This window comes from Motacilla alba, chromosome 1A (assembly GCF_015832195.1).
Source record: "Motacilla alba alba isolate MOTALB_02 chromosome 1A, Motacilla_alba_V1.0_pri, whole genome shotgun sequence".
NCBI lineage: Eukaryota > Metazoa > Chordata > Aves > Passeriformes > Motacillidae > Motacilla > Motacilla alba.
The window spans coordinates 46,389,669-46,416,321 of NC_052031.1; the positions used below are offsets into that span (position 1 = coordinate 46,389,669).

The 26,653-nt window shown below is 43.6% G+C and overlaps 3 protein-coding genes across 4 annotated transcripts in view; 1 reads left to right on the top strand and 2 right to left on the bottom strand.

Annotated features, from left to right (window-relative positions):
* Positions 1-18,096, top strand: part of UTP20 (UTP20 small subunit processome component) — a 63,537-nt gene extending 45,441 nt beyond the window's left edge. Inside the window, exons 41-62 of the mRNA XM_038154894.1 lie at positions 199-488; positions 962-1,101; positions 1,557-1,713; positions 2,491-2,589; positions 3,190-3,357; positions 4,052-4,218; positions 5,117-5,258; positions 5,561-5,677; positions 6,395-6,565; positions 7,070-7,198; positions 7,697-7,807; positions 9,055-9,134; positions 9,891-9,960; positions 10,976-11,158; positions 11,988-12,119; positions 13,251-13,383; positions 14,447-14,646; positions 14,995-15,066; positions 15,291-15,557; positions 16,234-16,360; positions 17,200-17,345; positions 17,698-18,096. Of these exons, the coding sequence (XP_038010822.1) occupies positions 199-488; positions 962-1,101; positions 1,557-1,713; positions 2,491-2,589; positions 3,190-3,357; positions 4,052-4,218; positions 5,117-5,258; positions 5,561-5,677; positions 6,395-6,565; positions 7,070-7,198; positions 7,697-7,807; positions 9,055-9,134; positions 9,891-9,960; positions 10,976-11,158; positions 11,988-12,119; positions 13,251-13,383; positions 14,447-14,646; positions 14,995-15,066; positions 15,291-15,557; positions 16,234-16,360; positions 17,200-17,345; positions 17,698-17,853 (3,257 nt within the window). The 3' untranslated portion in view covers positions 17,854-18,096. The remainder of the gene's footprint in view (positions 1-198; positions 489-961; positions 1,102-1,556; positions 1,714-2,490; positions 2,590-3,189; positions 3,358-4,051; positions 4,219-5,116; positions 5,259-5,560; positions 5,678-6,394; positions 6,566-7,069; positions 7,199-7,696; positions 7,808-9,054; positions 9,135-9,890; positions 9,961-10,975; positions 11,159-11,987; positions 12,120-13,250; positions 13,384-14,446; positions 14,647-14,994; positions 15,067-15,290; positions 15,558-16,233; positions 16,361-17,199; positions 17,346-17,697) is intronic.
* A 429-nt stretch (positions 18,097-18,525) lies between these two features.
* Positions 18,526-24,952, bottom strand: ARL1 (ADP ribosylation factor like GTPase 1). Its single transcript, XM_038154907.1, has 6 exons — positions 24,430-24,952; positions 22,485-22,622; positions 21,123-21,204; positions 20,004-20,115; positions 19,091-19,269; positions 18,526-18,901 (listed from the first exon to the last, which is right to left on the bottom strand). The coding sequence occupies exons 1-6, from the start codon at positions 24,935-24,937 to the stop codon at positions 18,871-18,873; spliced, it is 1,050 nt and encodes a 349-aa protein (XP_038010835.1). The 5' UTR covers positions 24,938-24,952; the 3' UTR covers positions 18,526-18,870.
* A 262-nt stretch (positions 24,953-25,214) lies between these two features.
* The window catches only part of NUP205 (nucleoporin 205), a 45,993-nt gene continuing 44,554 nt past the window's right edge, over positions 25,215-26,653 (bottom strand). For both annotated transcript variants that reach the window (XM_038154895.1, XM_038154896.1), the window contains exon 43: positions 25,215-26,140. In XM_038154895.1, coding sequence (XP_038010823.1) covers positions 25,988-26,140 — 153 coding nt within the window. In that variant the 3' untranslated portion in view covers positions 25,215-25,987. The remainder of the gene's footprint in view (positions 26,141-26,653) is intronic.

Sequence of the window (26,653 nt, forward strand, 5' to 3'; positions counted from 1 at the left end):
GGTCCTGAGGGATGATTAGCAGAAACCAGCAAGCCAAAGCTTTTTTACCCATTAGAAGAAGCCTGATTCTTATTGGTGGTTTGCTGTCACTGGTGGTAGGTAGGAGCTTTATGTAGAAGCTGTCACAGGAGTCTCAATTAAGGGCTCAAGTTTTGTGTTCTCCTGTATTTACCTGTACTTTTGGCAATTACTTGATAGAAGCTGCTGCCATGGACCTTGAGCCGGTGGTGGAGGCTGAAGAAGCCATGGAGCTGGAGCAGAGTGAAGGGGAAGAGGAGGAAGTTGAAGAAAAGAATGGGAAGAATCTCTCTGAGAAGCCTGTAGAATCTGAGCAAGCAGCTGAGCCATCTGAAAATGCTGAACAAGTGCCCAAACCTGTTTCGTTCTTACCCCGAAATAAAGAGGAGCTTCAGTGTCTGATCAAACACATTCAAGAAACAGTTACAGTCAACATCTTGCCTAAATTGCACAGGTGTATTGTTGCAAAGGTGAGGAGTTGACGTTTGAAGGATCTTTTATAGGCCTTTTGTGGGCTGCTACTTTAAGGATTGGGATACTACTTCAGAGACAGTGAAAAAGCTGGCTTAAAAAAAAACTCAACTGGAGAGAGACCATCTGAAAGCACAAAAAAGGCTTCATGCCCTTTGCTTAGTCATGGAGATTACTGACAGACCCTCTGGTCATGTGGATGTGGTGTCTTAACTTCTCTGCTGAGACCTGTTTCAAACTACACAAGTGAAATTGTTCACTTTGTCCAACCTCTTGAAGAGTTGTCAGCCACTTGGTTGCATCAGCCTAGTTTCTGTATTGAAAACACAGGCATTTTTTAGCTGCCTGGCTTTTTCCTGCAGTCATAAGAGGATAGCAGCCTGGCATTCTGGCCTCTTCTAGGGTTTGTTGAGAAAAAGTAGGATTTGTTTCTGTATATTAAAAATGCATTATGTTTTGCTCTCTTAAAAAGGTTAAAAGAGACGAGGAGCACAAGCTTGTGAAATCCAATGTTGTGAATGATGATGAGGTAGTTCGTGTTCCATTAGCTTTTGCAATGGTCAGAATGATGCAGTGTCTTCCCCAGGAAGTGATGGAAGCTAACCTACCAAGGTAAATACCAGTGGGGCTCCTTACATCCCAGTGGGGCTGTTCGTTGTTCAGGGAAGGAGGGCAGGCACCTTTCTCAAGCTGTGGTTATGTACATGGCTAAAGTTTAGAGGGACATCCTAAAAGACCTTAAATACTTCTTTTGGAAATTCCTGTTCCTAGTGACATGCACCTCTGCACCTCAGCATTTAACTTCTGTAAATCCTGACCTGAGGGCAGAGCTGTGAATCAAGGTGCAGAGGCAGGGCTGTTTGTGCTGAGGAAAGAACCAAGTACAGAAAGAAAGGATAATCAGTAAAACATCCTGAAGGACAGTAGGTGTGTGTATAAAACCTCTCTGTGAGGCTGGCTGTGAGTACAGCTGGGTTGTGAAACAGTCCTGAAAAGCAGCCTCCTTGGCAGTGTAATTAGTTCTGCTCTGCTTGGAGATGAACAAAGCTGTCTGTCTTCGTTTCCAGCATCCTACTGAAAGTCTGCACATTCCTGAGAAACAGATTTCAGGAAATACGGGACATTGCCCGCAACACCCTCATTAAAATCATGGAAGTGTTGGGAGTGCACTACCTTTTGTATATCTTAAAGGAGATGCGATCAGCGCTCATCCATGGCTACCAGGTAATGCTGAAATTCTTCCTCTTCTGCTCTCTGTAGGCTTTTTTTCTAATGTATTGGGAGGAGAATCCAAAGAGAAGTTGCTATTGAAATTGTTTTGCACTGGTAGAATAGCTTGGTATAATGCAAGTAAATACTGTTGCTAATGCTCACATCAGTCTTTGTTATACCATTCCAAGTGTCAAATAAGGGTCTGTACCCTCAAAGAACTGAGAGTCTAAGCCTAGTCTATTTTCCTAGTGAAGAGTTGAGGTATGAAGGGGAAGGATAAATTTCCAGTTCCAGTAAGATTAGAGGAAATCTTTCAATAAAGTCATGAGGGCTAAGCAGTATCAGGGGGGAGTTGCCACGGAGACTGCCCAGGCAATATGTGGTGATGCTAGTTGAAGGCTTGCTTCCTAGATCCAGAGCCAAGGCTCTGACTATTAATTAATCTTTCCTCTTCCTATGGTTTGGATTCATGTGAATTACCACAGTGGGGTCGCATGAGCTTCTAGCTGCTGTTACAGTGAAAGCGCCAATTAGAGCAGCCTAAATATATCAGCAAGAGCCCTGGGGCGAGAGGAGATTCCAGCCCTCTTGCCAGTATGTGGTGGGATAGGGATCCTTTTTCTCTTGCTACTACATGGATTCTCATCCTCCCAGTGTCTTTTTTTCCTAGAATGAAAACTCAAGTGCAGTGTGTGACATGTGATGTCTCTGGTACAGGAGTGTCCCCATGCAGTGTGATTAAAGAGATCAGTGCAGAAGTTTGGAATGATCTGTTCTCTTTTTCTCTAGCTCCATGTGCTGACTTTCACGGTGAACCTGTTACTGAAGGGCCTCACTACCAGGCTCAGTGCTGGTGATTTGGACCCCTGCTTAGATATCCTGATTGAGGTAAAAGCTATTCAAGACTGAGAGAAAAAGCATCATGAAGTGCTTGGGACATATTCTAGGAGGGGAAGGTTTTGTGTAGGTTGTCTCTGACTTGGTGGCAAACCAGGCTGTTGTGTGTGTACTGCCAAGGAAGGAGGTATCAGTAGGCCCCCTTGTAGATAGGAATCAAGAGAAGTCAAGTATCTCTGGGGCTGTATCCCGAGCCCTGCATCCTGAGAGAGGATGGATTCAAGATTAAGACACCTACCTGTGTTATCCTGTACTCTAAATGGCTGAGCAAGTCAGCAGACATCTACTCAGTGCAGTCCACAGAGCCCAGGTACTCAGCTGGCTACACAGATGGGGTACATTGGGATGTATTGATCTGACTGCAGTCCCATTCCTTGTGTCACAACACCACAGAGGGGTGTGAGAGCAGTGTTCTCATCTGGTGTACTTAAACAAGGATGTTCTGTGTTGACAAAGGAAAGATAGATGTGATTTGTAGGAAACCTGAAGAATTGTTTTTTCTGGGAGTGGGGAAAAATAGTGTTGTTCTGTTGCTACTGGGGGAGCCTGCTTTTCTTCTCTCATTCACTTCTCTTGCCTGTTTTTCCAAAGATTTTTAACCAAGAGTTGTTTGGGAATGTAGCTGAAGAGAAAGAAGTGAAGGGAATTGTCTCCAAGATCATGGAAGCGCGGAAAAACAAGAGCTACGATTCCTATGAAATTCTTGGGAAGTTCATAGGAAGGGGCCAGGTGACAAAACTTATTCTGCCACTGAAGGAGGTAAGAAAAGTCAGCCAGAGTCTCCCTCACTAACTTTGAGCGCTCTCGATTCTGTATGGTGATTCTAGAGCCTGTGGATGGCTATTTTGAAATCACCTATGGAATCTTGCTTTGGCTTCCCATTTTTGGGAAAGCAGTGTGCGACCAACTCATAAAGTGAGACTTTACTGTTGATTTCCAGGGCAGGGAGTGGCATTCTGGGAAGCTTTTCACTGCTGCTCAACTGGAAACATCCCACTTTGAGTTTTCCATGCACTCTCCCTCTGCCCACTCTTTTTTCCTCTGGAGCTTAGAAGTCCTGCAAGGCTGTTCTGTGGTTTAATGTCTTGTGCATGAAGGAAATGTTAACAAAATGTAGCCAGGGTCTATCCACGTGCAATAATTGCCTTTTCAAAGATACAGAATTTTTAGCAGAGTGCAAGCTCACACAGGAATTCCCTGGTTTGCTCATTAGCTCTTGAGTCCAGGTGGCTATAGCTGAACTGGCTGGAGGCTGACAAGAGGAAGGGAGGGATGTTGGTGCAGAGCTGAGGCAATGGGATGCTATTTACCTAAATAGGCCTTACATAGCTGGAAACTATGACAACATGATGAGAGAAAAATTGCTCTAGTTTTTCCAATGATTTCTGAATACAGATAACAGATAATTGCCATCAGGCTGTCCTCTTAAATTCTCATGGTTTTACCTTTGCAGACTCTGGAGAGCACTACAAGCTTGAAGATAGTCCGGAAGGTACATGAGGCACTGCGTCACATCATGGCAGGGCTCATCTTCAACTCAGACATGAATGCAGAATCCCTCCTCCTCCTCAGTCATGGTCTCATCAGTGAAAATTTGCCTCTGCTCACTGAGAAGGCTAAGTGAGTTCCGGGTGTTGTTCAGATGATCTGGTATTGGTTTGCTTGGAGAAATGGCAGTTCTCAAATCCAACTGATCAAATGCATGAGAGTTTCCTTGCTTTCATTCCCTTTTTGTTTTCAATGTAACTGAATCATTTGGGCAGTTAGAGGGCAAAGAGAAAACTTAATAGTGGGAGTTAGCATTTGTTGAACTCATGGGAGTCTACTCCTGCAAGTCCTCAGGACCTTCGGCTAGGCCTTTTCACTGTCTGAAGGGGTGATAACATGCATTTGGATGTTAGGATGGAGGGACAAGGGACCGTGTTTAGAAGCAGGATGCAAACATTTCCATAGGGCCAGGAACAAGGAAAAACATGGGCTTTCACTTTATTGCTTGGCTGCTGGGGCAGAAGATGAGGAGAACCATCAGATTTTCTCTCCATGTGGTGATGTCACTGCTCAGAACTGGGTTTGGGTGTCCTGTGTTTGTTGTACGTAGGCTGGCTTTCTCTAGGATATGAGAGCTGTTTGCAGACTTCTTGGAGCAGTGTTTGTAAGCCATCAGTAATTGAAGTAAAGATCAGTAAAGAAGAGTAGTAGGTAGTGGCAAGACGTGTATTTACTTGAAGGAACTTCCAAAGTTGATCTGTCCACTAAGAAAAAAAGTGAGGATGTTATACAAATGATTGTGTGTTTGTTATCTCTGGAATAGTGGCATTGTTCTCAAGTCTGAGTCCTGTCTGTCATGGTGCTTTCAAATTGGTTTTATTTCATTGTGGTCCATCTGTGACCTGCTTTTGCTTGCTGTGTGGGAAGCAGCTGAGCCCAGTTCAGCTCCTTTTACTCCCAACAGCAGGATTGTTGTGGGGAGGGTTCACATCTGAATATTTTCTTTTGCCATACATACACTGCTTTTCAGGAAAAAAGCTACCCCTCCTCCAGATCCTCGACTGCAACCTGAGAGCTGTCTGCTGCTCCAGCCCACTCCCACAAGAGGAGGGCAGAAAGCACGTGTCAGCAGCAGGACTAACACATATATCCTGGTTGATTCAGGACTTCGGGTAAGACCTGCTCAGATAAAAAATTTTTGCATTCAAAATTTTATTAAGAGTATGCAAAGGAAAGTATTCTGGATATATTGTTTTAATAGCATGGCCATTAGCCTTAATTTCACTTGGTATATTTTAACTCCAGTGGTGCTTTTAGAGATGTTTTTGGTTTTTTTTAAGTGCTCAGCATGTTGAAATATTTAGGTGAGATATGGCATAAGTTCTACTATAACCTGAAACAGTTATGGGACCTTATTTGACTCTTTTGTGTTCTGGCTGACTTTGAGATGAATGTCCTGCTTTTTCTATGACAGCTACTGCACATGAGCCTGAAGAGATCCAAAGTAAATTCTTCTGAGGAACATGCTTTGGAAATGTTAGACCCTTTTGTTCAGCTGCTTATAGACTGCCTGAAATCTATGGATGTCAAGGTACAGTTCTGAGCTGAAGTCTGTCTGGTTTGTCTGCTGTACTAAGAAGAGTCCTGCCACAAATGTCATCTTGCAGTTGACTTGCAAGAGAAGAGAAAGCCACCAGTTTTTCAAACCTGCTTTAATAGGTGTGCAGATTAAATTGTTTGAGGACATGTAATCCCAAGGGAGACTTGTGGCTGATGGAAGACTGAATGCTCTGCTCCGTGTTGCAGGGGGCAAGTTCTCCTGGAGAGTGTTCATACGAGGAACTTACAGATGATCTGTGAGGATGTTCATGAGATCCTGTAGCTGCTGGGAGCAGGGTTGCCACAGCTGTGGCTTCTTCTGGTCCAACTCCAAAGTCTTCATTCCTAGCACTATAGGCAGCCACTTGTTGGGACAGCTTTTGGTTTGAGTGAGCCTAGAGCCCAAGAGTGGAAGGCATACCTCATACTCTGTCAGATACTTGGAGTGGGGCTTTCCATGACTTGAAGGCAGCTCTGCTTCATATCTTTACCTGGTAAAATCAAAGTTATAGAATATTGGAGTCACAGATAGTGCTTTTAGAACTGAGAAACCCTCGTGTTACCCATGAATGGTTTGAAATAGGTTGGGTTTGTTAGTTAACTGCCTTTTACCACAGTTGTAGATATCCTGACCATGTCTGTAAAACAGTGAGAAGAGTTCTCTCAATGTCACTGTACCCACATGCTGTCCTTTGGCTCTTTCTTCCAGGTGATAACTGGTGCTCTGCAGTCCTTGGTATGGCTTTTAAAGTTCCCTTTGCCTTCTGTCAGTACAAATATGGAGTCACTGATCAAGCAGCTTTTCCTCTTGCTGAAAGAGTTTGCCAAGACAGGAATAGCCAAAGGCCAGAATTTCCACCTGGTTGTGAGCTGTTTCAAAGTAAGTCAGACCCAGCTCTGCTCATTTCTGCTTTAGGATTAATTTTCTAGAATGAGGCTCTTCCAGATACAGATCCCTCCTGCAGCTGTCCCTGGAGAGGTAGCCTGGAGATCACAAGCTAGTGAGGAATATGTGGCCTTGCTGATTCTTTCCCAAATAAAAACCTAAAGATAATTGCTCCCTAAAAATGCACAGCTTCTGTCTGAAGAAAGGTCTTTACAGAAACATGTTTGCCTTCTTTCTTCATTGTAGTAGTGTCTTGTTCCACCTGAGTAAATCCTGGTAGCTGAAGTGAGATGTGGGAAGGGGACAATTCACTTGTTGACTTTTGTCTCACAATTGCCATCTGAAAGCAAAATGTGATGAGAATAGTGTTGGCCACGTATTCTAGAGCAGCAGTTTGTCTTTTCAGGCTGAAGTTGTATAAATCAAGTCAGACTTTGGCGTGGACCTTCATTTTATGGCATTGCATGTGTACTGACAATGTGCAATTTGATTTTGTAGTGTGTAACAATACTTGTGAAGAATGCAAAGAGTCAGATAACAAGCAAACAGCTCCAAGTGTTGCTTGGCTTTGCTGAAGAAGACATTTATGATTCATCACGCCAAGCCACTGCCTTTGGCCTTCTCAAGGTATTTCTGTGCAGCAGTTGTGGGTGTTCTGTGAGCCACTGAACAGCAGTGATTCTGCTTCGTGGTGAAAGGCTGTACATTCTCACATCAGGAACAGGCTGCAGATGATGTTGAAGCTCTCTTTTATAAGAGAGGAAAAGTCAACAAAGTTTTACTGTTTGACTTGTAGTCACTGTTTAAAATTGTTTGGGAGGCTGTTTTATACGCACTGCATATGAGGATGTATTTGGATCTGAGTAGGTTTTTGCTAAAGAATCAACATCTCTGATCATTAGACCTGGTATTCTGTGTTGCCCAAAAGAAACAGATATGGATATGTAAGCCATCCTTTGTTTTGGTTTTTTTTTTCCTTTGAGTTGCTCTGTCTGTGTGTGAAAAAGTCAGTGTTAAGGGCTGACTTAGGCAACGCCTAAGACCAGTGTTGTCCGGGTTGTAGTACTGCATCTCACACCGTATAAGCAAAATGATGTGACTCCAGCTGTGCTTTCACGTTTTCAGGCTATTTTATCCAGGAAGCTGATTGTCCCTGAAATTGATGATGTGCTGCAGAAGGTTGCCCAGCTGGCCATCACGGGTCAGAGTGAGCCAGTGCGAGTCCAGTGCAGACAGGTTGGTGGAGTGAAGAGTCTCTCAGTTCATTTACAGCTGTCTAACAGGCCAGAGGGCTTAGTCTGGCCATCCTGTCTCTCACAGACATATGCCTTGGCCCTGTTGAACCCTGAACTCCATTTTCCCTTCTTTACTGATCTTTATTCCCCTCGTTATCTGGCTTCAGTTCTTGAGACTGGTGCATAGCAGAATCACAGACTCCTTGCCCATAGTGAGACTGTGGCATGCCTTCATAGAACTGTAAAATTGTTTAGGTTGGAAAGTTCCTTTAAGGTCATAGAGTCTAACCCTTTACCCAGCAGTGCCCCGTCCACCACTAAGCCATGTCCCCGAGTGGTACATCTATACTTCTTTTAAATACCTCCAGCCTGTTTCAAATAGTCCACCACTTCCCAGGACAGCCAATTCTGGGACTTGACCACCCTTTCAGTGCAGAATTTTTTCCTGATATCCAATCTATACTTCCCCTGGCAAAACTTGAAACCATTTCCTCTTGTCCTGTCACTTGTCAGTGGGAGAAGAGACCAATCCCCACCTGGCTATATCCTCCTTTCAGGCAGTTGTGGAGAGTGAGGAGGTCTCCCCTGAGCCTCCTCTTCTCCAGGCCAAACAACCCCAGCTCCCTCAGCCACTCTTCGTAAGACTTGTGCCTCCAGACCCTTCTCCAGCTTCATTGCTGCTCAGCATCTCAATGTTTTTCTTCTGTGAGAAGCCCAAAACTGAACACAGTACTTGAGGTGCAACCTCATCAGTGCCAAGTACAGGAGAGCTGCTTAGCAGCAGTGACATGGTCCCTCCTCTGGAGGCTTTTAAGCCTATGTAACTAAGCTTTTCTCTTTTTTAAGCCCTAGGATAAGTGAATTTGCCACAAATCCACGATTACTTTCCTCTACTTCCTCATTCTTTCCTAAGTAAAACCAACCGAAAGACAGAACTGGTTACTTTGTCTCAAGCATTGGGATATAGGTGCAATAGGATCAGGAAATGTAGCTTTCATAGTTACAGGATGGATTTTGAACGATGCAGGATCTCTTCACAGATGCCTGTGCAAAACACAGTAGTCCTTCAAAAACTGATCCTGTTCCAGGCACAGAGCTTGGCAGCAGTTGGTGACCCTTTGTATAATAGGATGAAAGGGATGATTCTCATAAGCTTGCTGCTCCGTCACTAAATTGTCTTCATAACCTTTTTACAAGCTTACCTGAGTGTTTATTTTAACTCCTCTCTATATTGTTTTTTCTTTCCAGATTTACTTAAAATACATTCTGGATTACCCTCTTGGTGACAAACTGAAACCCAATTTGGATTTCATGCTCGCACAGCTGGAGTGAGTTTATATTCCTGACTTGTAGTCACTGTTCTGTGAGAACAGAACTTTGTTTTTAAATATGATTCTAGTATGCCAAAAAGCTCTTTGTAATGAGCAGAAGGCATGGATGAAGTCTTCATTTTCCTACTTGTAAAACACTTCCCTTTTCCCAAGTCTGGCTGTTTGATGAAGCAAATGCTTTTTTCTTATCCCTGTTTCACTGCTAATATCGTTCTTTATCTGTAAGCAAAAGTTCTGTTGTTTGCTTAGTGATTTACCACCTCCACTGGTTGTGAATCATCATTAAGTCGCCCTAGGACACAGGTGAAATGGAAAATCCAGGAAGAATAAGGGAAGGTGCATTTTTAGGGGACTGTTGTCCCGTGGCAGTGTCTCAAGTGCAATTGCAGGCACAGTTGAAATAACTGTACCAATTCTGCAGGAGTGTTGTGCCTTCAGCCTCCTCCTGAGCTTCACCCCTCCCTTGCTCAAGGTGACAGCAGTTTACCAGGTTCCCCAGCACAGTGTGGCTGTGCTGACTCAAGTGGGCTGGAGCCCTTCACGGGCTGTTTGTGTCCCTGTGCTCATTCTCTGACAGACAGAGCTGCTGGGCCTGCTGTTTCTCTTGTCCGCAGTATCAGGCCAGGTCTGGTAGCCGTTGTAGAAGGATCCCTATCAGTGCGTGTTTCTGGAATTGGTTGTTGTTGTAAATTGTTGGCAACTTCATAGGAGGATTAACTCATCCTTAACAGTTAATCCTTTATTTCTTTGCAGGTATGAGTATGAAACTGGGAGGGAATCTGCACTGGAGATGATTGCGTACCTCCTCGACACGTTCCCACAGGTAACAAGCACCCCCTGGTGTTCCAAGAATCAGGCAGTTATTGTGGGTTGCAGTAACATCATTTTCCAAGCAGTTTATTTTGGAAGCACTTGATAGTTCCTATTATCTCTTATCATGAGCAGAACATTCACTTATCTCCAAAGAACCTGGCTTTGCTCCAAAGGAGGAATAACATGCTGGAAAGTCTGCAGTACTTCTTTGCCTAATGTGCTCTGTTTGCAAGTAAAATAAAGCTGTGTCAGCTGGAGTTTGGATAAACTCAATCATGATTTATGCCAGGAAGAAACAACCAGTTTAGGAAATAGGGTAGGAATAGAAAGTGAAGTCTAGAGTTTTCTCACTGTAAGGGTTTTTCAACATTCATGAGAGATTGTTGACAGAACTAGTGTGTTCTATTCTGACTGGAGAGGAAGGGCTTCTCAGTGGGGTGGATCAAAATGAAAGCTAAAAAATAACTGTGCGTCTGTACAGGATCACATAGGCAAAATCCTAAGCTGCCTTGAAGCTTTGCAGCTGGATCTTAAATGTGCATTCAGGACACTGGGAGAAGTGCAATCAAGCAAGAATTTGGAAGGAGGAGAAATTCTGCACAGTAAGCTGTGCTTCAGCACTGCCTGATGATTTAATATTTCAGATTGGTTCCTGGGAACTCTTTAAGGTGGCAAAGAGCTGCAGTCTCTAAGAGAAGGACATTTGGGTCCTTCTCAGCTGCAATGCTGAGGACTTAAGCCTGTTTCAGCGAGAGTTGGGCATGAAAATGCCCTTTAAGGTTTCACACTCACTTTGCTGACCCAGGGATATGGTAGCAAGTCAAAGCAGGGCTGGGGCTGCTGTACACTCCCTGTATGCTCTAACAACAGGGTCATCCCATTTTAGCAGTTCAGCTGCCTTGACATGAAACCCACTTAGGGCTAACACTGCTCCTGAATATAGTGCAGCAAATACTCCTCTTTTTCTCTTTAAATGCTGGAAGCTCCTTGGGTATTTGTGGTTGATAATGGTTGTTTCTTTCTAGGATCTCCTGCACAAATACTGTGGGCTGTTTTTTCTCTCTCTTTGTATGATGATGATAAATGATGACTCAGCCAAATGCAAAAAGATGGCAGCTTTGACATGTAAATCTCTTCTCCGTAAGATCAGCAATGAAAAACAAGATCTCATGTTTTCGCTGGTCACTGAGTGGTTTCACAGCAAAAAGGTACTCTTTGGTCTTTTCACTGGCCAGGTCTGAACTCTGTTGGAGGGCTGAGTAAAATTAAGGAAAGTGAGAGATTGCTAGTACCAGATCTGGTGGGTTGGTGGATTAGTTGTTCCTGACTTAGAGAGCAAGAAATGGTACAGTTTCATAAAGCTGCACAAATATAGGGACCTGCTGATGCTTTACGCCAACCTACAGACTCTTCCCAGCTGCGTTTTGTGGCTTTCTAACAGTTCCACTTTTGGCTCGGGTATTTCACAGTGTAGTCTTTGCTCAAGTTAGAGGTTGGAGCAAATTCATTAAAGCTCTTCTGAGCCCAGCATTTTGTGCTGACTCAATCTCAGACATGCTTCATTCTGTTGCTGGCAACTGGAAGGCAGCAAACCTGGTCTTCAAGATCTGCTGTTTGGATCTGGGTGCTTGGGTGATAAGCTGTCGTCTAGCTGAACCCAGGTTCTGTCCCTCTACACTAGTAGAATTAGCATTCTTCAACACGTCATGGTTTCCATCCTAGTAGGTTCAGTTTTGGTTTGTAACTGAGCTGCCTGTGGCATTGTGAGGAGTTGCAAAGTAGCTCCCACATTTCTGCAGTTGGGATTTCAGCAATTCTGGCATTCAGTTTTAGGGTGCATTCCTAGGGATAACTTGTGCTGCCAGGTGCTTTTATACCTCGATGGCAGCATCTCCTTTTTCAGTATACTCTGAAAACCAGCTTCTCTTAATGTGCTATTGCTACAGGCAGAAAGTAAGGGCTGCTACCAGCTCCTGCACTTGAGAGCTGCAGGATTTGATTATAAGAGTTAATTTTTTGTTATTTCTTGCGTGTCAGAGCTCACACAGGAGGTTGGCTGCCCAGGCATGCGGTTTGTTTGTTGAAGTGGACGGAGTAATGTTTGAACGGCGGCTTGCAGCAGTCCTCACTTTGATTGAAAAAGAAATCAATCCAAGTCGATTTGAAAATGTAAGTAACTTTTCTCCATGCATGAAGCTCGAGGAAAGAGAATTAAGAAAATGGAAAAAGGGAAAAAGTGTAGGAGAGATTTAATGGTTGAACTTACCGGTCAAGACTGAGGAAAGACACAAAACACACGCATCTATTCTGAAGAGCACCTCACTGATGTAGAACTGTTTTTTGCCTGTAAGCCCAAATTTGATGTCATATGTCACAGCACAAGGGGAAAAGAAACTTTGCAAAGCCACCTGGACTGAGCCTGCAACCATACAGTGTAACCAGCAGATATATTGGTCCTTGCAACATGGGAAATATGTCTGCTAGCTGCAGAGATTTGTGTAAGCATTGCATGTCAGGAGTGCCTGGCTTGTGTTATCTACAGCTTTAACTTTCAAAGGGGTTCCCTTCCTGTACTTTAAGACCATGGTTTTGTTGTATGGAAAATCTTTTTAGTGCACTTGATTAACTCAGAATAACAAGGCTGCCTCAGATTCTGCTTGGCATGTGATAATCCCAAAGGGATCCCAGTCACTGTGCCTGGGGAGTGGCCATGAATGTTATTTACGTTCAGCATGCTGCCTTTGCACAAGAGAGAAGAGAATCCCAGGATCTGTAAATTGGCAAGAGATGAAAATAAAATACCTGCAGTGAGGAGAAATTTGGTGTAATCACACCTGTGCTGTGACATGTACTGAGAACTGACATCAAGCCAGCTGGTGGTTGCAGGCAGGATGAGGCCCATAGGCAGCATGCACAGTGTTGTCGTAACAGCTCGGGGCTTCCCGGGTGGTACTGGCAAATCTGCACTCAGCTGGGCTCTAATGATGAGAATCAAATCTGCACAAGTACATGCACAGACATAATGTGTGTAATTGCTTGCATTTAGAAACCCAGCAGTTTGTTGCAGTAATGTCTGTATGAAAAACAAGAAGAATGATTCTAATACAATCTCCTGCAGAGATTGTTTCCAGAGGAAATGCTTCAGTGGAGGTGCTTCTGTTCTGTTTATATTTAAAATTGGGTACAAGTCAGTCTCCTGGTTTTTTTTGAATGGTTCATCTGAAATTTATCTAGTGAGGACTAATCAGGACTGTCCTCAGGTTCTCATAAGTATCTTTCTTGACTTGCTGATTTTATTAGATAACTGAAGAAGAAGAGGAGAAGGCTGCAGATAGGCTGCTATTCAGCTTTCTTGTGCTGGTAAAAAAGCTAATCACAGAGTGCAACTTGATTCAGTTAACCAAGAACAGTGATGTTGTGAGCAAGATCTGGGGTAAGTATCATTCAGGAGTTCGTACAGCTGTGTTACAAGAAAGAATCTTTGTGTGCCTTGTGGTTTTTCACACGCTAATAGAAATGACTGAACTTTATTATACAAGGTTTCCATTCTGCAAAATGCTAACACACAGCAGATATTGGGCAATGAAAGAGAAGTTGCTAATGGAAAAGGTTACATGGTTGATGAAAACAACACACCCTCTGTCTCAGTTGCTGGGAAGTACTTACTATTACCCACAGAGCAAATAATTGGAAACGATTGCATGTTTCACCATAATTACATTCTCTTGGATGAAAACATTGAGCTCTCCTGAGAAAATGAGATTTCCTTGATCATACATACCAGCCAGAAAATGATGACACATGGTAATAGTGCTCCAAATTCTGTGTCTGTCAGGATATGAAGACCTGGAAGTTACTTGATTCAAGCAATTTCCCTGTGTGTGAGATGATAAAATAAGAGGCTGGTTTATTGCCATTTTGTTGGCCTTATTGTAACTGGTTCCTTTGCCGCAATCAGACCTGATGTGGCTGGTTAGTGACTTTAGAGAGTCCAGCCTGCCAGGTGCCTTTAGTGAGATAGCAGATAATCATTGTTATTCTGGATTTTGGTGATGGGCAGCTTGGCCAGAGGTGAGACAGGAGAACAGCTCTCTTTCTTCTCTGAAGCATCCTTGGCCTCTCTCTAGGGGTTTGATTTGACCATCAGCAGCAGGGCCAGCTGAACAAGTCTCACAGCAGCCAGTCCCCAGATATCAAGGGCAGATGAGCTGGGGCACCAAGTCACTGAGGGGACTGTAGTTGTTGCACAAACATGACTTGCCTGATCACTGTGGGGACCTTTGCCTACTTGTAGTTTTTTGATGCTCTTCACTTTGGCTGGATTGAATTGCTAGAAAGTCTTTTATTGTGTTCTGAGCAGATGAGCACAGTTCATTTCATTCACTTTTTTATTGCAGCATATGTTGCAATAAAAATAAGTTGTTGGGAGTTGCCTCATTCTATTTTTGCTCTCAGTGGACCATCCCCTTTGCTGAAAGAGGTGTTCTTTTCCCCAGATCATGTCCAGTCTCACCTGTGGTATCCTCATAGCTGGGTCTGGCTGACAGCCACTGAGATCTTTGGCTTGTTGTTTGCATCTTATAAGCCAGAAGATCTTGTCAACAAATGGAAGGAAAGAAAGTCAGGGAAGAGAAAAAAGACACCAGCAGAGCTGTCTGCATCTATAGTCTTTTTGACTGCTGAACTGGACAAAAAGGTAATGATGTCTGTACTACTCCGTCACTCTGCTCATGCCCATTCCCTGACTGGGATATAAAAATAGTTCATAGTTTGGCATGTATGTTTTAGTCACTTGTCTGCTGTCTAATCCTCATCACTTAAAGCATTTGAGGAGGTGTCTCTGCTGCTGGGAGGGGGCTTCTCTAGGGTCTTGTTCTCAGCACCCCAAAAATACCCTTCTAGATTGTAAGATGCAGGCAGAAGTTACGTTGATCCTTTGGTCTCCCCTGGGAACTGCCTTTGGTGACTGCAAAATACTGCTTTGAGTCTCTGCTGCCAGCTCCCTTCAGTGGAGTCATTCCTTTCTCCTTTTTCATTTCCCCAGATGAAGGAACTCGCATTTGCATTCTGCCATCAGCTGCAGTCCAAGTTCCTGGACATGTCTCTGAGTGAGCAGGTAAGGGCAGGAGCCTGTCTGGGGCCACAGGAGGGCACAGAGCAGGCCCTGGCATGTGAGGGATATTGTGTCCTAGGTGGCGGTTCAGGGCACATACACAGTTCAGGGCTAGCTGCTCTCTGCTCAGGGCAAGTTCCCCTGTCAGATCAAGTCTTGGCTCTTACATGCCCTGGTGCTTAGAGAGGCAACCCACAGTGACTGACTCCTCTTTTTCTACACTTCAGGTTATAAAGAATTTACTTTTTGTGGCCAAAGTTGTTTACTTGCTAGCTCCTGCCTCAGAAGAAGATAAAGAGGCAGATGGAGAACTCAGGTGTGAAGTGGAAGAGCAGGAGGTCTCGGAGGATGAGAGAGATACTTCTGCTCAAGGAGAGGAAGAAAGAGAGGACACACAAGAGAAAGGCCAGCCAGCCACACTGTTGTGGTTAATGAAGAAGCTCTCTGTCATGGTGAAGAGAGAAGCAGCATATTCCCCTAAGGTCCCTTTAAAGGTAAGAACAGTGTTACTCCCACTGCTTTTGATGAGGTGGGCACTTCTACAGGGTAGTGTTGCTCTGGCTCTTTGCTTTCAGGGGACAAGGTGCAGAGAGGGCTGTGGGCTGGCACTGAAGCGAGGATTAGTAGGTGCTGAAGAAACAAGCCTTTCCTTTTGTGGTTCTCAGGAAAGGCTTGTGCCAGTCCGGTTCTTGCTAATGCTTCCAGCCTCCTGGGGGAAGAGTGGTAAACCCCAAGGCATCAAGCTGAAGAGAACAGAGCAGTGCCTTTAAATGCCCGAGAGTGCTGATGCTGGCAGGGGAATGGCAGTATGGAGTACTTATTGGAGTAACAAGGGGAGGGGATGTGTGGGAGAGCATCATGAAAAGCACTGTGGTTCCCCATGGTGCAGTTAGGTTGAGCTTTTGTGTCTTCGCCTCAGTTGAGGACAGTGAGAACCAGCCTTTTCAAAATGTCAACAGCTGCCAGCCCAGTCCCAGCTCACAGCAGGGATTGCCTCTCTAAAGGCTGTAGTTGGATGCAGTAAGACCTTGAAATAGCAGTGAGTTTGTGACTCAGGTGTCTCAAACAACACCTGCTGTGTTGAACAGTGATGCATGGCCCTGGAAGCAGTTCAGTTAGGAAGTTTGCTTCCAGCTTTCCTAACTTCATATCCCACACACTTCTTTTCAGAGAAGCTGCATCTTTAAATTCCTGGGAGCAATCTCGGTGGATCTGGGGCAAGACAGGATCAAGCCCTACCTTCCAACAATTCTCACCCCTCTGTACAGGGAGCTGAACAGCAACTATGCAGAGCAAGGTAAGAGATTTCTCTCACAGAGAGGAATGTGCATCACAGCTATGCCCCAGTACAAAACAAACACTACCTGCCATTCCTTTTGTCTGTTGAGGCATTGATTCTGTAATCAGCAAATTTCACTTGCTTGCTGTCTAACCGAAGTACCAGGAAGGGAGGAGAGTGTATGTCAGCTGAAATAGAAATCTGCATGTTCAAAGACTGGAATGAAGTTAGGCATGCTCCTGTGTCCAAGTGAGTAAAGCCTGAGCATGTGGTGTAGTGGGAAAAGTGTAGTACTCAAAGGTGGGCTCATGGTGGCAAGACTAAGAGAGTCCTTGCTGAGAGGAACTTGGAAGAACTGTTTCAGAGACTGAGGGAAGTATTTGCCCTGTTCTCAGTTTTCCCTTAGCACCTCTTTGTAGCCTTTTTTCACCCCCAGTTTCTTTTTCTTCCCCTCCAGTGATTGTAGTTAATATATTGCCACTCATTAGTGATTGCAACAATTAAGCCAGTCCTTGTTTTGCTTACCAAGGATGCTGACTGGAATCATCTTCATTTCCAACAAAGCCTATTTCACTAGAAGTGTACTGGCTGTATATAGAAAGCCACATGTAATTACCTTTGGAATTACTTCACCCTTCTAAAACTTTTTTTTTGCTTCTCAGCAGCTTATTTTTTTGTTTGCTGGTTGAAAAGCCACTCTCTGGGAAAGCTGGTGAAGCACCAGCAGCTTTCACAGGCACCAGTTTGGGCAAGGTTTATCAGTGCAGCCATCCTTTATTAAAGAAAGAGGAATCCATATTGTGCTCTTGGCTTTCGTTCCATATGCTGAAAAGATTAAGTCTGTTTTGCTTTAATAGATCCAACACTGAAGAACCTTTCTCAAGAAATCATAGAACTTCTCAAGAAGTTAGTGGGGCTGGAGGCCTTTTCGCTGGCCTTTTCTTCTGTGCAAAAGCAGGCCAACCAGAAAAGAGCAATGAGGAAAAAGCAGAGGGCTTTGCAGGTAAGATTCCACTTTCTCCTGAGCAAAAAAAAATAGGTCTTCTCTAAAGGCTTAAGAGATGCCCAGGAAGGGGAGTTTGAGGAAGAACTTCATCTTTAATTAGGACAGTTTCATCAGTTCCTTCACAAAACTTGGAAGAAGCTGTGTATGATCACCTCTTGCACAGGTTCTGGATGACAGGGATGGTTTCCTGCTTACCTGAAGGGCAAAGCAGCTTGAATACCTCAGTTTCGAGGAACCCAACAACACCCATGCATTGTCTTAGCAGTCACCAGTTTCTCAGGAAGTTCATGATTTTCACAGGGACTGCTGTTAGTTGTCAATGAGCTAACAATGTACTGTTTTTCCTTAGACTGTAGCAAATCCTGACATTGCTGCAAGGAGAAAGCTGAAGAGACACAAGAATAAAGCAGAAACCAGGAAAAGAAAAATAGAATCCCTGCGTCCTATGTACAAGGCCAAGCGACATCGAAGTAATGCACTAAAAGATTTGGCAATGGTGGAATGAAAAGGCTTTTCCTTCCTGGAGGATTAATTTATGAAAAGTAATACTGAGTTAAAGAACTAATTACTGTTTTAAAGAGTACTTGCATATTTCAGTTGTATTTATTCATATTTTTATATCCTTTTTCATCAAGGATCTTAAATAAAAACTTTTAATTTTTTTCCAAACCTGTATATTTACCAGAGCATGTACAGTTGACTGGGCAACAACTATGATGTTTTATATTAAATTTTACTTCATTTGTAAGAAATGGGTTCTGTGATGATTGCATTTCTGCCTGTGAACACACTGGCCTTGGAGAGACAAGTCTGCCTCCTGAGTTTGATTTGGCCTTCAGTTTCTGCAGCTATACTAAGCTACTTACCTGTCACTTCTGGCTGAGAGTGCAGGAACAACAGCTCATGAAGGTGGAAGTTCAATTCATGTCACTGCCCTGGCACATCAGGGCGGTAGTGTGTGCTGAAGACACTGGTTTTCCTTTCAGAGACCCACTGAATGCCATGTTGGCAGCCAGAGGTGCACTACTTGTGCTCTCTTGCTGTACTTCAGTGTAACAGTGTGTCTGCACTGAAGATGCACCTCTGCAGCTGTTCAGCTACGTGGCTGCTGGAACTGGCAGCACTTGGACTTGTTTCTGTAAAGCAAGCAGCCTCTAGCAAGCAACACACCCCTGGGTATAGCTGACAGTTCCAGATTTTATTAGTGTTCTATCTATACCAATATGCTGGCCACCAAAAACACCAAAGGAAGGGGGGGATGACAAAAAAAAAACCAACTTTCTCAGCCAGTAAGACTTTCATACAAATTAACATAAGTACATTCTTTAAACAAAAAAGAAATGGAGTATCATAATGTACACATTCGCTTATTTCAGTTTTACAATTGAAGAGAGGCATCCACATTACAGAAGTCAAACTCAAATCTGTTCTATTTACACGTATCTGTGGTCTGAAAACACTTAGCTGCAGAAAGGAGGATGCTGGCTATAGCTGACGCTTCCTTGCACTGGTCAGTTTTGTATCACTGCCTGCTCTTCAAGGCCTCCACCAACCTAGGAAAAAGGTTAAGTCAGTTTACTGCAAAGTCATTTCAATTCTGCTGAAATACCTCCAGCAGAAAACCAGTCATTCTTCTAATGTGGACTCTTACATCAGACTATCCACAAATCCAGTTTTATCAAAAAAACCCCAAATGTGTAAAATTAGGTATATGAATGAAGCATAACTAGACTGGTACTCACCATTCCATTGCTTCATCAAGGCCTGTGCCTTTAGTTGCAGAGGTTTTGAATATCTGCCATTTTCGGTCCTTCAAAGCTGGTAAGCCAAGGGCATTTGCCATTTCTGTGGGAGTCATGGCCTGTTCCATGTCCTGTTTATTTGCAAACACCACCAAAATGGCCTTCTTCAGCTCTTCTTCCTAAAAAAAAGGGAAATCGTGGGAATTGTTGCAGAGACTTCTATGGAATTTAAGGAGAGAAAACCTATATAATAAAAACCTGTACATATAATAAAAACTTTCAGCAGCTCTCAATTATTTTGTTTGCTGATTTCTGTTCTGTAGAAAATTCTTCAGTGAAAGAATGGTGTTTATTTTCAATTCCAGTATGATACTGGAATTTCAATTCCAGTATGAAACTGTTCCCTATAGGAGCAGTTTCAAAACATGGCCAGTCCAGGTTATGAAACAAGCTGGACTTAACAAGGCACATTAAATGAGCTTGCAGGTATTTTGGGCAGCAAGGCAATAGAGAGTGTTGCTCAACTCATCTTACTTCTATTATCTTGTTCTACATTTGTTCTTCAGCTTCAGAACATCACAGGATACTAATTACTGTCAATCCTTCAGGGCTTGATCTTGCCACACTGCAGTACTAGGCAGCTGTCCTGGCAGGCAGGTAGGTAAATTTTCATATGACCACAAGGCTACATGAAAGTAACTGTCCAGATAATGCTGCACAAACCCATGAAATACCTGCAGAGTATTCAGTGCTTTTTCAGTCAGAAGTGCTGCGTGGGCTATGCTGAGGGCTGAAGTTTCACAAGTGAAGTTGAGCTTCACTTGGTTCATTGAATCAAATTTCATATTTACTCCAAAAAATAAGTTAATTTCTCAATTTGTTTTACTGATGACTGTGATCCTTGTTTTCTTACCTCTAACATAGCAACAAGCTCTGATTTTGAAGTGCCAATTCTGTCTCGATCACAGCTGTCCACTACATAAATGACAGCATCTGTGTTTGAATAGTAACACCGCCAGTAGGGCCTGCAGAGGAGAGAGAAGTTCCAGTCATGTCATTTGCATGTTAGCAGTTCTTTTTAGCTAGATAATTAAAACCAGATCACCCAGAGGAAGTAAAAACTGTCCATGGGGTGAAAAGTCCCAGGAGGCAAGTAGATTTCTTCAAGAGGCTACAAAAATGAACAGACAGTACAAATACTCTCCAAGGCAGAACAAAAAAAAAAAAAAAACAAACCAAAAAACAAACAAACCCAAAAAACTCCAACCCAACACAAGGCAAATAAAGAAGCACCTTGAAAACAGGGAAAGAACAGACATGTTGGGGACAAATTTATTTGGGAATGAGACTGCAGGACATCAGGTCCATACCAGAGGGACGGGAAAGGAAAGAAAGTTTAAAGACCTAAGCATCTGCATTACAGTCACCAAAGAAGGGTCACCAGAGAAATCTCAAATGAATAATTAATACAGGCAAGTAATTAACAAGGATCAAAACAAAACACCTTTTTCAGAATTATTGTACTGAAACTAAAAAGGGAAGGAACCTTTATCTCACTAACTGCACCTTCCTTACTAGCTAACTACACTGCACCTTGCTACTAAGCACTGAAAGAGGAATCATAAGGGGAGCATACAGGGGTACTGTTAATTACAAAACTTGTGAAGCTTGCTAAAAAATTACCATCTATACCTAAATACAACTTCACTACTCTTAAGAATGCAAAGCTAGGAAGTATCTTTCTGGGCTTTTATCACTCCCTCCACTCTTTCTCAGAATGCTACTCAATTGCCTACTACAGTAATAAATTTGTTTTTCAAAGCAAAACCAAATACAAATGAAAACACTGGCTTGTTTTTTTTCCAATCTGTAGTGCATGACAGATTTTTCAAACTGAATTCCGTTAGATGAAAATGTTCTCCAGAGAATGGGCTTTTTAAAACTTAACTGATTTTCAGGAGTGCCTGCTATGAGAATTCCAGTAACTTGGCACTTTTTAGAGAAAGTTAATTGACTTTAAGAACTCTATTACCTTATGCTTGTCTGTCCTCCCAAGTCCCAGACTTGAAATTTCAGATTCTTGTAGGTCACGGTTTCAACATTGAAGCCAATGGCTGAAACAAAGTTAAACAATTTTACTGTTGGTGAGTTCCCTGTTCTTGTGAAGAATATCAGAGCGCTCAGTTTAAGATTTTCAGGCCTGAAAATTTTCAGTAGCTGCACAACAAAGTTCATGCCCTTTGAAAAGCTACCCCAACAAACATGACTCAAAATAATACAGAAATATTTCTTTTGAACTTATAATAAAACCACATTGTAAGCATATTGTAGAGATTTATAAGAATTACTAAGGTTGTTAAAAATCAAGAGTAGTGTGTCTGCAATTACCAAAAGAAACAGAACAAGGGTTAAAGAACTGGCCTGCTGTGATAACCAAGCACAACTGACAGCAAGAGAGCACTAAGGAATGTGTCCTTCTGTCCACACAAGGTCTGCACTCTTTTAAGAGCCACAGCAGAGCCAACTTCTCAGGAGAGGACTCAGTACCAATGTCTGGAAGATGGCAACAAGGCTGCAGTATCACATATGTCATTCCTTGTCGTGCCAGCCCAGAGAAACACAGCACAGGGAAATGAACAGTGGGCACAGGCTGCTTAAAATTTATGGAGGCTGAAATAAGCAAAACCCTCAGGCAAAAAGATTATGTCCTAGCAAACTGTTGGCTTCTAAAAGGTAATAGAGGCCTGAGCAAAGTCAGATTCAGGAAGAACACAACAGACATGACAGGAACATTAAAAAGTCAAGCATCCCTTGTCCTTCATGTTACACAGAGTGATCATGGCCAGAAAACTGGGGCACACACACTGGGTGGGTGTGGCTGCATGAACGCCAAGACAAGTGGTGAAATCAGTTCCATTTTTTTAAACAATCATCATCTTCTCCCTTGAAACCTCACATTCAGTTTTTACATTTTCTACAGAATGTAAAGTTAAATCATATGATTTCTTCTCCATGTCAAACAAAAGTCTTGTCAAAAAAAAAGGTACACCATCCTATGTACAGCAACAGTGACCTCTGAAGTTCACATAATAGCTATATTTGGAAACAAATGAATTATGCAGTCCACATTTACTATGTACTGAATGCTGACCTATCACAAACAGCCTGCGAAATCACGCTAACAATCCTGAGGTCAAATGCTTTTTGCATTTTGCACGGCAGCATAAAATGTTTTTTTGTAATACTTTTAAGAAAAGTTCTTAGATACAACAGTGCAAGGCTCCCACAACATAAGGTCCTTTTGTTTATGAAGAAAGCGTGTAGTAAGTTCAGCTGGCAAAGTTTATGTGTCAGAGCTACAGGCAAATATTCTCCCTATGGGCAGATCACTTACTTGGAATGGTGGTAACAACTTCTCCAACTTGTAACCTGTAGAGAATGGTTGTTTTCCCTGCTCCATCCAGCCCCAGGATGAGAATCCTCATCTCTCGAGTTCCGAACAAACTGGAAAAGATGGTGGAGAAAAAGCCCCCTACAAAAACCAGAAAAGAAAGACATTTCAATGTCAGACAGACCAACTTCATTTCTTACTGGCCTACAAGACATTTCTCTTCTCCAGTGAAAAAGGACAAGTCCAAGTTGTTGCCCAGATGGCTGTGTGCTCAACAACATCATGTCCTCCTGATGTATGCTGCCATTTTATGATTTTATGATAACTCACTCCAGCAAATCACATTGCAGCAGCATCAAATGTCACTGCAGTTACAATTTTATTTTTTCCTTTTCCCTCCTTTGCCAAAATATGAGTCATCTTCTTTTTGGCTTGTTTCAGACTCTACCTTTTCAGTGCCAGAGACTATACAAGGACCAAAAGAAGTCTGAAAGAATTCAGCATCAGAAGATGTCCATGGCCTTCCACAGGACCACCCATTTCTTTTTTTCTTAAAATTAGGTACAAATCAGTAGGTACCTATTAAATCAGTTCATTACAAACAGCAGAGCTGCACCAAATCAAGTATGTTAATGCTACAGAGAAGTCTAGCAGCTGATTTTAAATGTCCTTCTCATTCTTTTTTTCAAAACTGGCTTGCCCCAGCACTTAATTTATTCTCTAAATGCATGCAAGAGTACTTGGGGCCAGGCTAATATCTAATTTATGCCTACTAGATTTTTATTCATAAAAAGAATACTGATATTCTAAGCCAGTAACAATTCCTTTTTTTCCAGATTTTTTATAACAAACATATCTAATGTTAAATCATAACTTTGTAAATACACTTAAGGCCTGCAAAAGGTATTGAAACATCCAACAAGCCAGAATCACTGACAATACTGATAAAAATATCAGAGACAAATTAAGAAGATTTGCAACCAAAATCTTTCTGAAAGATCTTTTGATAAAAATTATTCCCTATGTTTGTCTGTCTAGGCATCTGCTTCTGCTTTTCCAGGGGAAGGAGGAAGCAAGGAGCTTGTACTTCAGAAGGAACTCAGACTGATAACACATTGCTTTATTTCTTCTAAGCCCATCCCACCACAGAAGCCATACATGCTACAAACCTGGAAAACAAGGAGAAGGTATAAGGGACCATTGGTTGCCAATCTGCATAGTGCTGCTCATGGCACCTCTTACTGCCAGGCAGGAAAATAACCTCAAGAGAACTGAGCTGGAAAAAGGTATTTCCATAGAAACATCTCAAGTAGAAGGCTACCACTGGTTACATGGAGGCCTAAGATGCAAAAACTCTTTCAGTCTGTAACTTTGCTTGCCGCCAGACACCTCTCACTCCCTTTTTTTATATGCTATTGGGTATGCTTTTCCCACACTAAAACACTGCTCAAATACCATCTGCAACAGGACAGGTACACCTCAATGACCCAGCTCTCAGATTCAGGGCCTCTCTTTAATACACCCTCTACTTCATTTACTAGTCTGCAGGACCTGCTCTCCTAATCCGCTCCTTATCAGCAGCCCATTACAGACTTGATTCAGAGTTTAATTCTGCCAGGTGTCAGGCGTACAGAAGCCTGAGGACAGGACCGAACACACCGTCCTGCCGCTGCTCGGACTCGCCATCGCACGGCAGCTCCAGCGCGGCCTCCGGGCGCCCCAGGGCCGGCTGTCCGGGAAGCGGCCCGCGGGCAGGGCCCGGCCTGAGGGCAGGTGGGCATCGCCCAAGCGGGGCCTCAGCCGCGGCCTCTCGCCGCCGGCGGGCAGCAGACCGTCCCTCCCGCGGGAGGGCTCAACACCGACCCGGCCGCCCCCCCGCCTCCACGGCCGCCGGAAGGGTCGCGATGGACGAGTCCCCTCGGGCAGGCGCTTCCCGCCCGCTCCTCACCCATGTCGAGCCGCTGCGCCGGCGCTCCGGCCCGCCCCGCTCCGCTGCCCTCGCCGCGCTGGCCCTGCCGCCGCCGCCCGGCTCCACGTCGAACGCCGCGGCGAGTAAACACAGCGCTGCGCGCCCGCCGCCGTTTCGACACACGGAGCCCGGCTGCGCCCCCGGCGCGGAGAGAACGGCCTGGGAGCGGGACCCTCCCCGCGCCCTCCCTGGGCACGCCCGGGCGGGAATCGGAGCGGGAGAAAGGTCTGCAGAATAAAAACCGCGGCCCGGGGCCCGCGCGTGGCGAATCTGCGGCGGCGGGAGCGCGCGGCGGGCGGGGCCCGGCGGCGTCACCGGCCCGGCGCCTCCCGCCGCCCCCGAGAGCCGCGCGGCGAGCGGGACCCCCGGGCACACAGCGGACAGCCCGAACCAGAGCTGCTTTCCAAAGGACGGGGGGTCTGCGGAGCCAGCACGCTTCTTGGATCAGGGATTGGTTCTCTCCGACTGGGGGAGAAACAAGAAACATTCCCTGCTGGAAGTGAACAAAGTCCAGCGGTGTAAAACACTGATAGCAAGCTGCGCCTATGGATTATCTAACAGGCTCACCTGACAGCAGCATTATCATCATCCCTGCATAAAAATTATGTCATCAATGTAATTAGGTTGGGCAGATAAGTAAATATAAAATCATAAAAAAAATGTGCACCATTACATAATGAAAACTCAGAGGAAACATCACGTACAAGGCACACATGAACTGGGCCTTAAGCTCAGACTGAGTTAAGGGAGAAGTGCAACAGATCTCATGTCAATAATCAATGATTACGTGTTTTTTTAATTGCTTTTTTACAGAAGATACAGGGATATATGAAAGTCTCATAGGAGAACAATCTACAGAACCAACCTGCCACTCACGATTACTGGCTTCCTCCCCATCCATTTTATTCTGTCCTTATACTTGTGTTGCAGCAAGAAAGCACAGAAACCTTTACTCCCCCAGTCACAAGAACCAAACCTATAGCAGTTACCTACCATGACTTTTATCACTTTTCTCATTTAAACTAGTTCAAAGAGAAGCAGCTTGTACTTCTTCCAGCGGAAAAAAGGCAGGACGAGGGGGAGCAGATATTAGCAGGTCACATTGCGAAATTAATATAAAATCCACACCACAGTAATCAGTCTGCAAGTGATGACACGTGAACTCTATGGTTTCATTAATCTCTGTGTGAAACAGGAACAACACAGACAAAGATGTTTTAGTTTTCTCTGAAAGCATCAACAAATGTAGTATCATCACAGCTGCAGAACTTCCTGCTTCCTTGAGGCCCTCCATTTGAATTCTTTCTTGCTTGAAATTTTACATTATTCATAACTCAGTCAAAAACAATCCTTTATTTTTTACGTCAAGTCGGGAGCGGTAGGAAAGAATACACAAAACTCATCCACAGGGATAAAAAAAAGTAACAAAATAATTTTGGCAGTATTTAGAAAATGTTTGATCTATAAAACGCAATGATCCAGCAGGCCTGCCCTAGTACACAGCTTCACTGGGCAAGCAGCAGGTACCAAATGTCTTTTAGGTCCTTGATATCCTTAGGAGCCCACGGATACGTCTAACGAGAGCCTGAATAAAGGTGTACCGCGAGCGAATCTTGGAATATAAACCTTCGATGTCCAGGAGCTTCTTCTGCAGAGATTCACCAAAGCTGTTTGTGGCTTCAATCTGAAGCTGAGAAACAGAGATTTGATGCACTCATCAATACAAAATTTTTTCTTCCTGAAATGCCAGCTTATCATCCACTGCCTGTCAACTCCTTCACTATAATTTATTCTATGACCTGCTTTCCCAAGAATGGGTTTTTCTGACTTCTCTAATAAGTACTGCTTATTCTGTTTTAGGAATTATTGGTTATAACTCAGCTTCTTCACTCAGAGTCACACAAACACATCTTCCAATTACATTTTCCTAGTCCTTTAAGGACTCTTTAGAGACTCTGTGGGCACCAACAGCATTTTTTCATTAATACATATGTAAAGAGTCACTGAATTAACTACATTTTAAGTATTTTACCGAGATGATACTGTACACTTTACTTTTGAACAAACAAAATAAATGACAGATGCCTCATCACAAAACACACAGCAACTTTTACGATTCTAGATCTTATAAAGGTACTTGAGACTGCAGTTTTGAAGAATAGTTTTTTCCTGCATAGCCATAGAAATATCAGTGAGATTTATT